At 38.3% G+C, this 16,273-nt stretch overlaps 1 protein-coding gene across 1 annotated transcript in view; it reads left to right on the top strand.

Moving 5' to 3' along the window:
* SWEETIE (HEAT repeat-containing protein) overlaps positions 1-12,687 on the top strand; it is a 541,573-nt gene extending 528,886 nt beyond the window's left edge. Inside the window, exons 41-48 of the mRNA XM_089436034.1 lie at positions 8,401-8,498; positions 8,737-8,824; positions 9,170-9,305; positions 9,628-9,941; positions 10,050-10,196; positions 10,348-10,512; positions 10,711-10,836; positions 11,346-12,687. Coding sequence (XP_089292160.1) covers positions 8,401-8,498; positions 8,737-8,824; positions 9,170-9,305; positions 9,628-9,941; positions 10,050-10,196; positions 10,348-10,512; positions 10,711-10,836; positions 11,346-11,933 — 1,662 coding nt within the window. The 3' untranslated portion in view covers positions 11,934-12,687. The remainder of the gene's footprint in view (positions 1-8,400; positions 8,499-8,736; positions 8,825-9,169; positions 9,306-9,627; positions 9,942-10,049; positions 10,197-10,347; positions 10,513-10,710; positions 10,837-11,345) is intronic.
* The last annotated feature ends 3,586 nt before the right edge of the window (positions 12,688-16,273 follow it).

The raw sequence follows: 16,273 nt of genomic DNA, 5'->3' as shown, positions 1-16,273 counted from the left end.
AGGAGGTCATTCGACTTTCTTTTGGCAGAGATGGAAGCCAGTGGACTGAGAGATCACGATAGGTTGGATGGGGGATCCAACTATGTGATCTGGAAGGCAAGGATGTCATGCCTTCTAGATGAGCATTTTCTCAAAGTCTACTTCGACAGCTTGGTAGCTGAGCCCACAGATCTAGATGAGCTCAAAAAGTACAAGGGAGAAGTAGTGAAGACAAAAAGAATGATCCTCGACGGAGTGAAGGATCATATAGTCTATCACATAGCTAGTAGAAATACTGCCAAAGAGATGTGGGATGCATTGTCAACGTTGTATCAAGGATCTTCCAAGTAGCCGAAGATGTACTTGGAGCAGAAGATGAGATCTATGTAGATGCAGAAAGAGGAACACATTGATCCGTTCCGTGCAAAGCTTCAGGAGACGCAGGACGAGTTAGCAGTTGTGGGGTCGACACCTCAAGGATTCGAGATGGTTAGACTAGCCCTCAATTCAGTTTTAGAGGAGTGGCCAGTCTTTGCCCAGAGCATCCTGGGTAGGGCAACTATGCCAAACTGGGATGAGATGTCGGCAGCTCTTAAGCAAGAGGAGCTTTGGAGGGACTTGGTCAAGTGTACATTTGATGGAAGTAGCAGTGGGTCGAAGCCCAAAGAGGAGGATGAGAATGCAACCCTTGCATCTAAGGGGCAACAGGAGCAGCAGAAGCAAAAGAAGGAGGTTTTGCAGATTAAATGGTTCAGGTGTGGTGAAATGGGTCACTACGCAACACAGTGTCCTCTCAAAAAGAAGGACAAAGATGAGAAGCATGATCTGAAAGTTGCAGCTGCGAAGATCGAGGAGGATGAGTTTGCCATGGCAGTCGAAATACCTCCAGGAGGGAGGTGGGCTGATTTAGAGTTGTAGTTTGAAAGAGCTATAGATGGGCAGGATCCTTAAGGGGCCCACCGCTCGGATCAATTCCTTGCTACGGGAGCCCAAATCAGATGTAGCGGGATGGATCAATGTTAGTTGATGCGAAGGAGTGCCAGAATGATAGTTGTAGTGACTAGTAGCGCCAGAGACTAAGCAGCGCAAAGCAGAGCTGGAAACAGTGCAGAGGTTAGCAGCAACGCAGAGGTTTCAGAGGGTCATTGCAGAGACTAGCAGCAGTTAGACTCCAGCAACGAGATGCATCATACTGAACACCTGTTCAGTAATTTGGGATGCTTTCATTGCTGATGCAGTAGCAGCAACAATTGGTGAAGGTTGCAATACAGATGCAATTGGTAGTGCCAGCAGCAACACAAATGCAGAAGTTCAGAGGGAGTTGCAGTATGTATGCAATGTTGACAGTGGCAGGGTTAGCAGCAGTACAGATGCAGCATTTGCGCAGTAGTTGGTGGGCAGTGATGTCAGACATCAGCAGCGCAGAAGGAGTACTGCAGCATTTGCGCAGTAGTTGGTGGCCAGTGATGTCAAACATCAGCAACGCAGAAGGAGATGTTACAGAACAGAGTGATGGTTCAGTAGTTTGCATTGCTAGAGCACATTCCTCGCTAAGAGGGAGTGTTGATTTCTGGTAGCATCGGATGTGCTCTAAGTCTCAACATTTACAGAGAGGCTTAGACATATGCATTCTCCAATACCCAAAAATCATTTTGGGAAATTCCACCTGGAGACGATTTTATTAAAATAATTAATTATTTTTAATGGGACCCTAAGTCTAAACTTAGGAAATTAAAATAATAAATGGGTATTAATCTAAATTGTGGGTGAAACTTCTAGAAGAAGGTGGAGATCAAGTCAGTATGATCCTAGCCATTGATTAGGATCTAATCTGGGCCGTTGATTAATCAATGAGAGGATTATAAGAGAAGGCTTGATGGGCACTTGGAGAACATAGAGAGAAAGTTCAAAAGATCGAATTTCTGAAGCAGAGCAGCTGTCGGTGAGAAATTCAAAGTGAGTTTTTGTAGTGAGGGGCAAGGATAGTATCCGAACGGAAATATTTCCTAGTCAGAGAATACTTAGCAGAGAAGGCAGAGGGAGCCAGCAGTGGTAGCATAGAGCTAAAGGGGTTGACGCAGAGGCAACGCAGAAGCCGAGAGGAAGTCCGAAAATTTGTTGAAGGAATCGATTGCAGAAGTCGGGAGGTGGAAATCGAAGTTCTTGGGCAGCAAATCGATCAGCTGGAGGAGTGACGTTGTCCCCAGAGGGTTTGACACTAGACTGACACAGAGACGACGCAGAGGCAGCCAGGGACAATCATTTAGGGGCTAGATCAGCCAGGACTTCTAGTGATAGTGTGAGGTAATCTCACAGATCTCTCTATCAGTGATATTCTCTGTAACTAGATTGTCGGGAAGGCATCCAAAAGTTGTATTCAGAAATTACTACTGCATAATGTTGAAATTTCTAAGTCTAACCGTTAGAAATTTTATCTGTATTCTTCTGGTTTATTTTTGCTACTTGTTAATTACAAACAAGTTATTTAAACATATAAACATCGAAATAAACACAATACAGTCTACCAGAAAAACCCAACTTGGGAAAACCGGTGCAGCAATTCTGAGGGTTTATTTTATTATGCAGTTTATCCTTGAGTACAATTGGGTACCAAACTGGCTCACCCGACAGAGAAAAATAACCAACGGTAATACTTCTCTCTTCGGAAGCAGATATTCAGAAAATCTGCCCCATGAAACCCTGTCCAGCACAACTGAAGCACTGCATCAGCCCTCCTGGCCTCTACGTCATCCCAAAACCCTCTGCATCAGCCCTCTGAGGCACTGCGCAGCCTCTACGACCCTCTGCGTCACTCCTGTTGCCCTCTGCGTGGATGACGCATACCCTTCTTGCTCTGTGCTGTCTCAGCTAGCCTATGCGTGGCCTACTCTGGCTTTTGCGTCTACCTCTCTGCCTCTGCACTGGTCTCTCAACACTCTCTGCCTCTCTGTCCAATACTCACTGCCCCTTGTTGCAAACTGATCACTGATTCGACTTTTCTTAGCAAACCCCACTCTAGAAAATTAAATGACTGATCACTCCGGTGTATTCTCCAACTAACCCTCAAGTCTCCTCTTATACTTTTATTGTTGGTCCTTCAACAGCCGAGATTACATCTCTAATCAACGGCTAAGATTAGATTTGGCTTGATCCATGACTTTTGGAACCTTCTAACCCAGTTTTATATTAATACCCATTAATATTTTATTTTTCCTAAGTTTAGACCTAGGTCCTCCATTAAAAATATTAATTTTTTATTATCTCCCAAACCGTTTAGAATCAGCCCAAACCAATTCTGGGTCTTGGAGATCTCATGTGCTTTAGCCTCTTCACCAATTTTCATGGCTAGATCACATCCGATGCTACCCCAAATCAACACTCCCTTTTAGCGAGGATTGTGCTCTAGAAATACTCCACACTAAGCATCACTCTGATTATATGGCACCGGTACCTGTGTTGATGCTAGGCCTCCCCACCCAACATCCTCTGCACTACTGCATCCTATACTGTTGCCCATGGCTCTGCCATTGCCACTGCTGCATCCGTACGGCAGCTCCCTCTGCATTTGTGCTGCTACTGATCCTTTCTCTCAACACTACAACTCTCTCTCATCATGTTGCATCGTGCTACTAGTAACTGCACTGCAACTCAGTTACTGAGAAGTAAGTAACTGATCCACCCAACTACTGACATCCCTGTCACGCTAGAACACTCCCAATGCTGAAGCTCTCTCTGCCGCTATCAAGTGCTCCCTCTATGGCCTCTGCGTTGTTGAAACAACTCCTTGCATCTCGTACCGCTGCAAACGTCTTTGTGCCATCCTGCACTATTGCAACACTCTCCGTGCCTCTCGCACTGCTGCAGCCTGCTAGCTTCGCACTGTCTGGTGACTCCTGCATTGTAGCACACTCTACAGCTGAATCGGCATCCATCTCTACCGACATTCGTCAATCTGGTTACTCTCTCTTCGAGGCTCCCGTAGCAAGGTATAATCAAAGAAGTTGGGTACCTCAAGGATCCTGCCCCTCATCGCTTGTAGTCCTCCTAACTACAGCTCAATGTCTCCACACCTCTTCTCTAGAGGTACATGAGCACTCATGGCATAATCATAATCCTCTACCTCCTTTTCTGCCTTCGCTGGCGCTGCCTTGGAGTCAAACGCCTCTCCCTTGTTCTTCTTCCTCGGACACTGGTTTGCATAATGACCCAGTTCCCATAGTTGAAGCACTTGACCTTGGAGAGGTCCTTTTTCTTCCTTGTCTCCTACTTCCCCGTAGATGCCAAAACTGCATCCTCTTCCACTTCCTCCTTGATCTGGACTCCTTTTCTGCTACTTCCCGTCTTGCTCAATCATCTAATCTCTTCTTGACGAAGAGCCGCCCACAATTCTTCCCAATCTGGAAGAATCGCTCTACCCAGAATGCTCTGGACAAATGTCTTCCACTCCTTGGAGACTGCATTTAGAGCCGTCCTCATCAACGTCTCCTGATCCGGCGTGGCCCCTATGGAAGTTAGTTGGTCCTGGATCTCCTTCAACAAACCGAGGAAGTGATCTGTCTGCCCCCCCTTCTGCATCTGGTATGACCGCAACTGATTCTCAAGTAATATCTTCCTCTGCACGAAAGTATGTTGGTACAATGTCTCCAAGGCGTCCCACATTTCCTTTGTCGTCTTCTTCTCGGCAATATGTTGGACCACATGATCCTTGACCCCATCAAGGATGATACATTTCACCTTCGCCATTGCCTCCTCGTACTTCTAATTATCAGCCAGGTCAACTGGGATCGTTAATGTTCTCAAGGCGAAGGCCTTGATGCGATGTCTATCTAGAATGGACAGGATCCTGGCCTTCCAAACCACAAAGTTGGACGCCTCATCTAGCCTGTCCTGATCCCTCAGCCCATTCATGGCCATCTCTCTACTCTTGTTGTCGACTCCTTCGAGTCTCTCTACTTCCCTCCAGAAGTTTAGACTCCCTCTGAGTCACGATTTCCCTTTTGGAAATCCTCCTGCCAATCGTCAAGTCGCACCTCTCCAATCTTCAATGCACCTGCAACACTGATCCGGATTCCTTGGTTAGAAATCCACCTCAGTAGCGACTCCCTATACCTTGGTTTTTCCCTGTTAGGTACTGTTCTGCCCACAGTACCCCATCAGCTTCACTCCCACAAACTACCACAGCTTCCTATGCCCCAGCAACTGAAGCACTGAGCCTCTAGGCTCTGCGCAATCCCAGCACTGGCAAAAATGCTGCCTCAGCCAATTGTGTCAACCCTCTTGGTCTTTGTGTGGCTCTACGTGAGCCTTTTTCTGCCCTCCTCAGCCTCTGCGCTGGCCTCTCTTTGGCCCGGACTAATGACACAGTCCCTCTGCTTCAACTCTTTTTCTATCGCTTTCTCAAGGATCAGCTTCTGTCAATTGGGACAGCTGATTCTGCTGCCAATGCTCTGCTTCAGTTGATGCCTTCAGCTCTCCTGTGATCTGCAACCACGCTCTGATACTATGTTGAAATTTCTAAGTCTAACCGTTTGAAATTTTATCTGTATTCTTCTAGTTTATTTCTCCTACTTGTTAATTACAAACACGTTATTTAAACATATAAACATTGAAATAAACACAATACAGTTTCAACCATCTATAGATCAACAACTGAAAGAAATAGCAAACACACAGGTGACAGCATTAATTTTGGACAACTTGTCCCCGGAAAAACCCAACTTGGGAATCTGGTGCAGAAATTCCGAGGGTTTATTTTATTATGCAGTGTATCCTTGAGTACAACTGGGTGCCAAACTAGCTCACCTGATAGAGAAAAATAACCGGCAGTAATACCTCTCTCTTTGAAAGCAGATATTCAGAAAATCTGCTCCCCGAAACCCTCTCCAACACAACTGAAGCACTGTGTTAGCCCTCCTGGCCTCTGCTTCAGCCCAAAACCCTCTGCATTAGCCCTCTGAGGCACTGCGCAGCTTGTACGACCCTCTGCGTCACTCCTGGTGCCCTATGCGTGGATGATGCCGACCCTTCTAGCTCTGCGCTGTCTCAGCTAGCCTCTGCGTGGCCTGCTCTGGCTTCTACGTCTGCCTCACTGACTCTGCGATGGTCTCTCGGCACTATCTCTGCCTCTCTGTCCGATACTCACTGCCCCTCACTACAAACTGATCACTGATTCGACTTTTCTTATCAAACCCCGCTGTAGAAAATCGAATGACTGATCACTCTGGTGTATTCTCCAACTGAACCTCAAGCCTCCTCTTCTACTTTTCCTGTTGGTCCTTCAACAACCGAGATTACATCTCTAATCAATGTCTAAGATTAGATTTGGCTTGATCCATGACTTTTGGAACCTTCTAACCCAATTTTATATTAATACCCATTAGTACTTTACTTTTCCTAAGTTTAGACTTAGGAACTCCATTAAAAATATTAATTATTTTAATATCTCCCAAACCGGTTAGAATCTGCCCAAACCATTTCTGGGTCTTGGAAATCTCATGTGCTTTAGCCTCTCCACCAATTTTCATGGCTAGAGCACATCCAATGCTACTCCAAATCAACACATAATAATAAAACCCTCAGAGCTGTTGCAACGGTTTTCCCGCATTGGGTTTTTCCGGGGACATTTGTCCAGAAATAACTGTGTAGATGTGTGTTATATCTCTTTCCTGTTCAGTTTCTTGTTTCGGCATATTATTTAAATAGTGAATGCTGCAGTTGTATTTACTTAGATATTTATCGTAGAACACACTAAATAATTTGTATGGATTAACAAGTAGGAGAAGTAACATCAGTTGGCTACAGTAGGGATTCCAGGTTTAGGAATTTTCACAGTATGATATCAATATGATTTGTGAACTTCCATGGATATTCCACTAGATAGTTTGTGACAATAGATCTGATAAAATTATACTTAAAAATATAAAATCTACACTTTGAGGGTTTATTTCTCTTTAGATTTATGGATCTGTAAATTATTGTTTATTGTGTATGCATGTGAATTACAATTATGGAGAGAATAGAAAACAACAAAATAAAAACTCACAAACCACCATTGAAACAAGATATATCCTGGGAAACCCATTCGGGAGAAAACCCAACAAGAAGGTGAGGTCGCTCTACTCTCTTTCTCTGAATAGAAAATGGCTAGAGTACAAAGAAGTAAGGTTTGTAGCCCGTGGGCTACTATAGTGCATAAATCCTCTTCATGTACCATCTCCTTATCTCTCTTAGCTACTTTGCTCATATATGGAACAAAATTCCCTCTAAAATAAATGAAACCCCTTTTCCTCCTAGTGGCCTGGTTATAACACAACCCGATAGCCTACTAGTTGTTAGGTTTGACTCCAACCCTTAACTAGGGTTACAATATTGACCCTTCTAGAGTCTTCTTTATCATGATCATGTGCCTAACCCATTTTCAATGAATAATGAGGATGTGCCTAACCCATTTTCAATGAATAATGAGGTCTGAGTCTTTAACGTGGCATCCTCTTGAATTATGGTGGCCCAAACAGGAAGGTCAATTTCCGAGTGGTATAACTTTTGCCTACTGACTTCCGATTAAGGCAATTCTTGCACCGTTGGAAAGGTCTCTGTTTGTAGAATAGGTGTAAAAGGTGGCGCGCTAAAGTGGCAAAGTTTTACCCCAAAAAAATGCCAATTGATGCCTCAAAATGCTTCTGAAAGGTTTCAGACCCCAATTTACCAAACTGGGTCCCACTAGTAAAAATGGTCCCGTGAGCTGATTCCTTCACTTTTTCCTCTATGAAAGCATTGAGATGGATGACAAACAATATAATGATACAATCCGCATCATTAACAGTTTCCAGGATTTTAGGATTGGCAGGACTATAGCATTTCCATTGGGTTGCACAATGATGATTTTGCATGGGATGAATTGTTATTGTGGGGATTTTATCTTTTATTATTATATTTTTAGATACAGGGACCCTAAGCTAAGCACCTCAAAGCCCCTCCATTCCCCCCTGAATTTCACTAAAATTTTGGGATGTTTCACACATCCCCATGTGCATCTCCCCACTCCCGCACTCCTGCATCCCAGAAACTTGGTGGAACATTGGAATTAACATCATCTGTTGCCAATCAAAACCTTCAATCCAAACAGCCAAACAAAGTTTTCTTCTTTGGAGCATTACTCAAATTCTGTCTCTTGTAACAATACTTCAATGGCTTTCTGTCATCCAACATTTCTTCATTGATAATTTGAAATTTATGTATGGCTGAATTGTGCATCCCAATTATCTCATGAATGGTACAATTCTAAGTTTACAGATTTAATTATGCAATTTAAGTTGTTTCATATTTTCCTGTTTAGATTCATCATGCAACATCAGTGTCTCAAAAGATTAATGTTCACAAGGTCTTATCTTCTGATGTATGGATATATGTCAAATGAAACAGGTTCTCAAGTATTGTCCAGATGATTACATAAATGATGAAACTTTTTTATTTACTGCAACTGAGCTTTGTATGCACTGCATCCATAACAATTTTGGAAGGTACGATCCTCTAGTTAACAAATCATTTAGTCTGTACTTGGATTCTTTTCCCTGGTTCATGTTTAGTATTCCCAGTCCAAGCAAGACTGGCTTCGCATAACTTAATACATTTTAGCCTATTTGGGTGGCAAGCTTGTGGAATGACATCTTCAGGATCTCAATATATCTATAAGAAAGGCCTGCTGTCAAGTGGAAAAGATTTTAAGTTTTTGAATCTGACAAAACTCTTCTGTTACAGTGATAACTCTGACATTCCTAATCATGGTGATGTAATTGCTACTGCTTTGCAAATAGCTGAAAGCCTTGTGTATCGGCTAAGCCCTGTGGTTAGTTACTCCTCTCATCTGTTCTATTAACTCTGCAGCTCTATGTTTCATTTTTTTAAGAATACCAATGTGCTTTATACAGGTTTGAGGGTTCAAGCACAACGTTAAATTAAGAAAAAAAGGCCTTATTTTCCTTTATTCCGTGTTTTTTAATTGAGGGAGAAATGCACATTCATTGTAATGGGGGATCATAGTTAGGCCCAGGACTACCTATGTAGATTCTGTATTTTGGATATGGAAATAAAAAGATTTATATGTACTCATAAATGCCATATATGCTTTTCAAAGTCATTTTAATGATTTTGAGCCCATCTATTGTAAGATGACATGTACTTTGATATGCAGAAGCAAACAAAAGTGGTGCCAACCCTGTTTCACGCAAGTTATAAATATATTGTCATAGCTCCAACGGGAACCTCCATCTCAGCAGTCATTGCATTTCTTGGAAATACTGCAGCGCTGATGACAAAAAAAATAGCTGGTTTGTAGCATTTAATACATGTAACGTTTTTTCCGGCTTCCACCATACACACCTATCCCAGAACATTTGGAACTTTGTTTTGCAAGTCTATAGTGGGATAAAGGCCTATGTTTTTCATTTTGATGGAATATAATTCATAAGTGCCTATGTTGTCTAGAGTCTGGAAATTATATGTATATCACTAGTAATTGAACCTGTAAATCATTGGAAAAATATCAGTGCTATTGCTTTATGTTCTTTGGAAGAGACATAATAGTCTAATATATATATTATTTTCAATCACATTTTACTATCTAATTTTTTTTACTTTTGGTGGGTACAGGCAAAAATGGTTTGGATGACAATACCATGGCTCAAATAAGAGTGCTTTTGGGATCTTTGGTGCGAACTATTACAGAATATACTGAAAATTCCTTTCTAAAATGTAATAACAGTGAAAAAGCAACCGGAGAAATGCCCAAAGGCTTGTTTGAAAAGTTGCCTCTTTTGCTTGGATTAATGATGACATTAGCAAGATCAGTTTTAAGCTCCGAATGCCTCAAAGATGAATATAATATCAAGGAAAGCATTTGGAGTACTGTACAGAAACATTGCATAGATTGTCTTCATAAAACCCTTGTAGATTCGAACACGCAGGTTTGTGATTTTTGTCTCTTAGATTGTTTTAACTTTTTCCTCACTTTAGCGAAAGGAAAAATTCGTAAGGCAAAAGAGCACATGGTAAGTCTGTATTTTAATGTTCAGGTTCAGATGGCTGGATTGCATGCATTGAAAACAATAGTACAATTAGCCCTTGCTGAGAATCCGCAGAATGAGAACTACAAGTTGGCTCTTATTTTCATGGGGGAACTTGTTACTGATGTTTTTTCTCTCATTCAGAATTCAACACAGGTATCAGTGAAATTACATATTCTGTGCAGATTCTTAGTTGAGATACAATTATGGGAACATACTTGAGAATACTATTGTTTACTTTTCAACTAATGTCTTTTGATCCTTGAATCCTTATTTTTATTCTGAAATAGTTTAATTGTAATTGCAGAAACTTGTGTCAAATGAATCAGCTGCAGTTATCAGTGAAAGTTTAAAACTATTTGTTCTTTTACACTCTGTGATACAAGCTGATGAACCTCAGCAGGATGTTCTAAATTTGCTATTGCAAGCAATAATTATGTCTGCATCTGTAGACACTGAAGACAATTCACAGGTATACAAAAGCCTGGATTAAGCCAAAACAGTATACCTCATATTCAATTTTCATCTGATTTTCAGAGATGAACATTTAATGTTTGCCATGTTGTTTTCTTTCTTCTCTAAAGTGGTAAGTCTAAGAAATTTCAGTTATTTATGTTAAATTGCACAAAACTGTATGGGTTGTCATCACATATCTATTTTCACAATGCAGGCAGGAAGTGGATTGAGAAGCATTGCAATGAAGCTTGTATCACAGCTGGCTAATGTTCCATCATTTGCTGTCCAATTCAAAGTTGTTTTGCTAGCAATGCCAGTTGATTTAAGACAAAAACTTCAGGTTTTACTGCAGACTCTCTTCTTTTTTTCATCATGGATACCTTGCTTTTGCATGTAATCTGACTTTATCTCTTCTAATATCAGTGTGTCTTCATAGAATATTGCTCATTGGTGTACAGCAATTGTGTTGATCTGACACTAGATCCGGAATCTGCGTTGTGGTAGTAATAGGCAGTTGACAACCGGCCATGTTTTTGTTGGAAAAAAAAAAAAAAAAAACTCCAATAACCAAGATGCCTATTATTTAAGGTGTTTGTTTGACATGCGTAGCCACTTTCAATTTGATATATTGAAAATAAGTGAGCATGTTAAGCTTTATCTTCTCTAAAGAAAAGTGTCAAAAGGGTTTGCTACAATTTATGCAAGCCCATGAAAAGCATCATCTAATCCTCCTAGTTTTCAAGGCAGCACAAAGAAATTACTACTTACACCGTAAATTCATATCGATTGAGATGATTTAAACATGGACTACTAAGATTAATTTTTTCTCTAATTATTTGTTCTGTGTAGGATATTATTCGAGCTTCAGTTGGTCAGGAGTCTAACTCGAGTTTAGCAACTAGTCTACCTGTTCCATTGCCTGCTTCAAAGGTGGTTGTCCATTCATTAGATGCTAATGTCGAATTCTCTTCACAATCAGACTCTTTCATCCCTGCTTCTCACCTGGAAAAATGTGATGATAATCCTGAGACTGAAGAAGATGATGACTGGGATGATTTTCAATCTTTTCCGGCCTCCAATTTGGTAATATCTGAAGAGACAAATGGATGTGAAACAGGAGAAGATGCATCTAAAGAGGGAAATGATTTCCAAGTTGAAAAATGGGATGATTTTCAATCATTTTCTGGATCTAAATCAATGACCAATTCAATTGAAATGGAGGGCACTGTAGAAGATAGACAGCGTAATTCACCTTCAGGAGTATCTGAAGGATTAACAGATATGGAACAAGAACCAACTCTCCAAAAAGGCAATCTGCAGGAAGATGCTTTAGAAAAATGTAGTGAAGCTGACTATTGTGATGGCAATATCGATGCTGCGGCAAAGAATAATGAGATTTATAGTGATGATGCAGCCAAGAATAAGGAAGAATTTTGATCATCTAGCCATCTGAAAAGGCTTCTGAAGAGATTACATATTTAAAAAATGTTTTGCAAGACCTGACTGACACAATAGAGGAATCTCAAGAGTCTGCTAGAAAGTTGTTTTGGTCATAATATCAAAGCATTCACATTATTGGAAATGACAATTAGCCTGATTCTTCATCGAAAAGAAGTTCCTGGCCAAGATGGTCTGAAAAAATATAGATCACAAAGCAGAAGAAGACGACAAAAGTGAAAGTAAAAGCCTACGGTTCTTACAGAATTATGTATAAGAATAAAAAGTGATTTTATACACCCCCCTTAGTGGTTTAGAGGTAGCTAAATAAAGTTATAGTGTTTCGCATCAGTATGAAGTGGTGTGAATAGATGTAGAACGAAGTAGAGACAAAATGATGAACTACACTAACAGTCTCAACCAAGGACATAAATCAAATGCTCAAGCCAGTGTTTGAAAACTCGGGAATTGAAAATGATGTGGATGTAGATTCGTAAACAAAGCTTTCACATTTGAAGGTAAAATAATGTCCTAAACAGATCTTTCAACTAGTTGGAGTGGAGATTTACTGCATAGTTTATTGGTATGTTTCTTAATGAACAGTTCAGTGTCGTGTCATACATTGATATAGCCTGCCTCTAATTTTGTTCTTTTAATTTTTTCAACCATTTGTATGACCAAGACAGGTCATTCAGCCATCTTATTATATGGCATTGTATTTTTGAAGGTGATACCGATTATTCTTAAATTTCTATATTTTTTTAAAAAGTCACGTAATTGAGGTTAAGGCCACATTTTTGAACATATCTACATGTTATTTACTAACTCTCTTCATGACAAATTCATTTATTTTCATGTCTACAAGATCGAATTTGATTTCTATTAAAATATTCTACATAGTAACATACAAGTGCACCCAAATATAGGCCCATCTGTTAAGTTGACAAGTATACCTTCTATGATAAATATTTTTTTAAATAATTTATGTTTTTTTGGGGCGGCTTTGAATTTCCTATACAAGCGTTGCGGTGAACAACCTTATCGTATTCCTATAGCCTGTCACTGTGGATGTGGATTATATAAAATAACAGCGGCGTAGATAAGTGTTTTAAAATCAAGTCCATACGGTTTATATATAGATATACTATGGTTTCCTTTTGTTAAGCGATGTGTTTCTCAATCATTTTCATATATATATTTATATACTTGAATGTTTTTCAAGTAATATTATATTTTGGAAAGTTAATTATAAATTTTTCAGGGCTCAAAGTTAGGTTAACCAATAATTATGTTATTAAGAAGAAATATGATATAAAGTGGGATTTGAACTTAACGAAGGTGTCATTTTTTTGCTGATTAAAGTAACAATATCTACAAAGTGATCAATAAAGTATTATTCAATGTATTATGAATGATGATTTACACATTGTAGTTTCGTGTCTTTCTATAAAAAGTTTATTTATCATAACAAGTGTTTATAATATCTTAAAATTTGATCATTATTGTCTCATATATTCTAAAGTTGCAATGTATATATTTTATAAAGAGTTGATTTATCATAACAAGTGTTTATACAATATCTTAAAGTTTGATCATTATTGCCTCATATATAAGTTGATTTATCATAATAAGTGTTTATACAATATCTTAAAATTTGATCATTATTGCCTCATATATTCTAAAGTTGCAATGTATATATTTGATAAGGAGTTGATTTATCATAAGTGTTTATACAATATCTTAAAATTTGATCGTTATTGCCTCATATATAAGTTGATTTATCATAATAAGTGTTTATACAATATCTTAAAATTTGATCATTATTGCCTCATATATTCTAAAGTTGCAATGTATATATTTTATAAAGAGTTGATTTATCATATCAAGTGTTTATACAATATCTTAAAATTTAATCATTATTGCCTCATTTATTCTAAAGTTGCAATGTATATATTTTATTGTGATTGATATATATAAGTTAAACCCTCAAATTCTTTGACCTAAGTATGAAAATGGATGTTGCAAGCAAAATGTTATCTTCTTCTAAGTAGCTCCATCATTTCTTAAATTTCACTACTTGGTAAAATAATCATTGATGCCTTTTGAACATAAGGATTTATTTCCTATTATAACAAAATCTAGTACTTTATTGCAAAGCCTTTACAAGGTGCTAAGACTTACTGTAATATTAGTGTTACCACATTTACTTTGATAACAACATCCTTCATTTTAGTGAAAGATAAATCAAGCATAAGGAAAGCTTCCTTCTTAGGACTTCTAAGGCAAGTTACAATCAAGCCTAGGCCTCCTAAATTTCTAACGAACTCACCACCAAGGAGATGTATCAAACAAGTTAGGGTTTAGGTGGTTAATGAAGATAAATTCCAAATTTGGTTTAAAATACTCTAAGGCTAATTTGGGGCATATAGCAAGCAACAATCTCATCAAGAACAATCCCCAAGCCACTCAAAGGTGAAAATTCTAATGGTTGTTGCAAAACATGCATAAATGATAGTAATTACAGCAATAAACAAGTTACAATGATAATATAATTTAGCCCTCGAAATGAGCTATAAACTAGTAGAGAACATGATCAAAATAATGAATAAATCTAGTGTTGGCTTAATTTTTAAGATTTGAAAAGTACAAGGCATATAAAAACCAACCAAAACGAAATGTGTATCCCTAATTATATAGCAATATAAATCAGCAAGGCATATTTGATCTAATAAAATGCTTTTAAGCTAAACATGAAAGAAAACCTTGGTACTTTAAGTCGAGAATATGAAAGAAAGCCATAGATTTCTAGGTTAAAAATATTCATGAAAACCCTAGACATTTATGTGTTTTGATGGTTGAAAATTAATGTAAGCTTAACAAAATCCTAAATCTACTGTAAAATATAAATAAGTATGATTTTACAAAATGTTATTAACTAAAAGGGAGAAGGCTAGTGCTTACTATATGTTTTTGGGCAAATGGGGTCAAGTAAAGACTTTCTTGAAGAGATTAAGTAGATATAGAGTGATATTTAGGGTTTTTCACTACAAACCCCAAAAATTATACTTGGTATTTATTGAAACTTGAAGATGGTTCATAAGAAAGGTAATCCATTAGTAACCTTCCATAAGTTTTGAAAAGAAAGGTTTGTTCAAGGAAAAACCATGACAATGCACCACCAACACTAGAGGAATGCAATTATAGTTACATGCATTCATAAATAAAACCACAAAATAAAGTGAGACCACTTCAAAAAAAATCATACTTAAAACCCTAGCAATGAGTATCCATGAAGTAGTAAAGCCATCCATGAAAGAATCTCCTTAATAAGTTGCTATAACTAGCCATCCATTGCCATTTTTAAAGTTAAGACTAGTAGATAAGTAGTGATGTTTCCCCACAAGTACCAAAAATTTACAAATAGTAAGTGCTTCTCTTATTTATATAAGAGATATATCACCATTGTCATTATAGTAATAATATTTTGCCAACTTTTATCCTAAGAAAAATATAAAAATACTTATCTATCTACAAACCTTAGAGATAAGGTAAAATATATAAACTTTGAGGTGGTTATGCCACCTATACAATAATATCCATGTTGCATGAATAGATAGATGAGTCAAAAACCCAATGAGTTGCAAAATCAACACATCCTCTTTTTATTTTTAATCCCTTTTCATGCACTCATGACCCTATATTAGCCATTGCAATGATGTGATATCAAGGCTCAAAGTGTTTCCATTGCACTTGATTGTATTTCATTGAATTATGACTAAGATTTAGAACAACTAGCATATTTTGTATTTACTTTTGAACTAATGGTCTATGTGTGGACAAGTTGTTATAGGGTTTTGCTTTAAAGATTCATGTGCTATGGATTATTTATGCATGGTTGTTGCACGCCTTTTGCTGTAAATTTAAGTCATTACGATGGTTGCTACAATTAGGGGGTTCTCATGAGTCCAAATGGTTTGCTATATAATCAAACTTATATCATCTTGTTATAGAATCAGGCATGTAGTAGCTTTCTACAAAATTCTTGTAGCAATTCGCTACAAAATATCAGTTGCTATAGCAACCAAATTCTTGTTTTCCGCATGGATGATAATAACAACATCATTCATTGCTAAATGCCAACAATTAATTGTTATTGTTTTAGTAATGTGGTTTGATTACTAAAAAGTATTTAAATCTTAGGCACATGTTTCTCTCATAGTTTGCTCAAAGCTAGCATCTACAGAGGATGAACATGATGCCTTCGCAAAGATTTTATTTGAACTTTTAATTTCACAACTAGTAGATATATATTCAGATTGGGCTCCAACAATTAGTCACAT

This window comes from Pinus tabuliformis, chromosome 5_2 (genome assembly GCF_031772625.1).
Source record: "Pinus tabuliformis cultivar Carrire ecotype Pingquan chromosome 5_2, CPIR1, whole genome shotgun sequence".
Classification (NCBI taxonomy): Eukaryota; Viridiplantae; Streptophyta; class Pinopsida; order Pinales; family Pinaceae; genus Pinus; species Pinus tabuliformis.
Note: the sequence above shows the minus strand (reverse complement) of the source record. Positions and strands in the feature narration are given on the sequence as shown.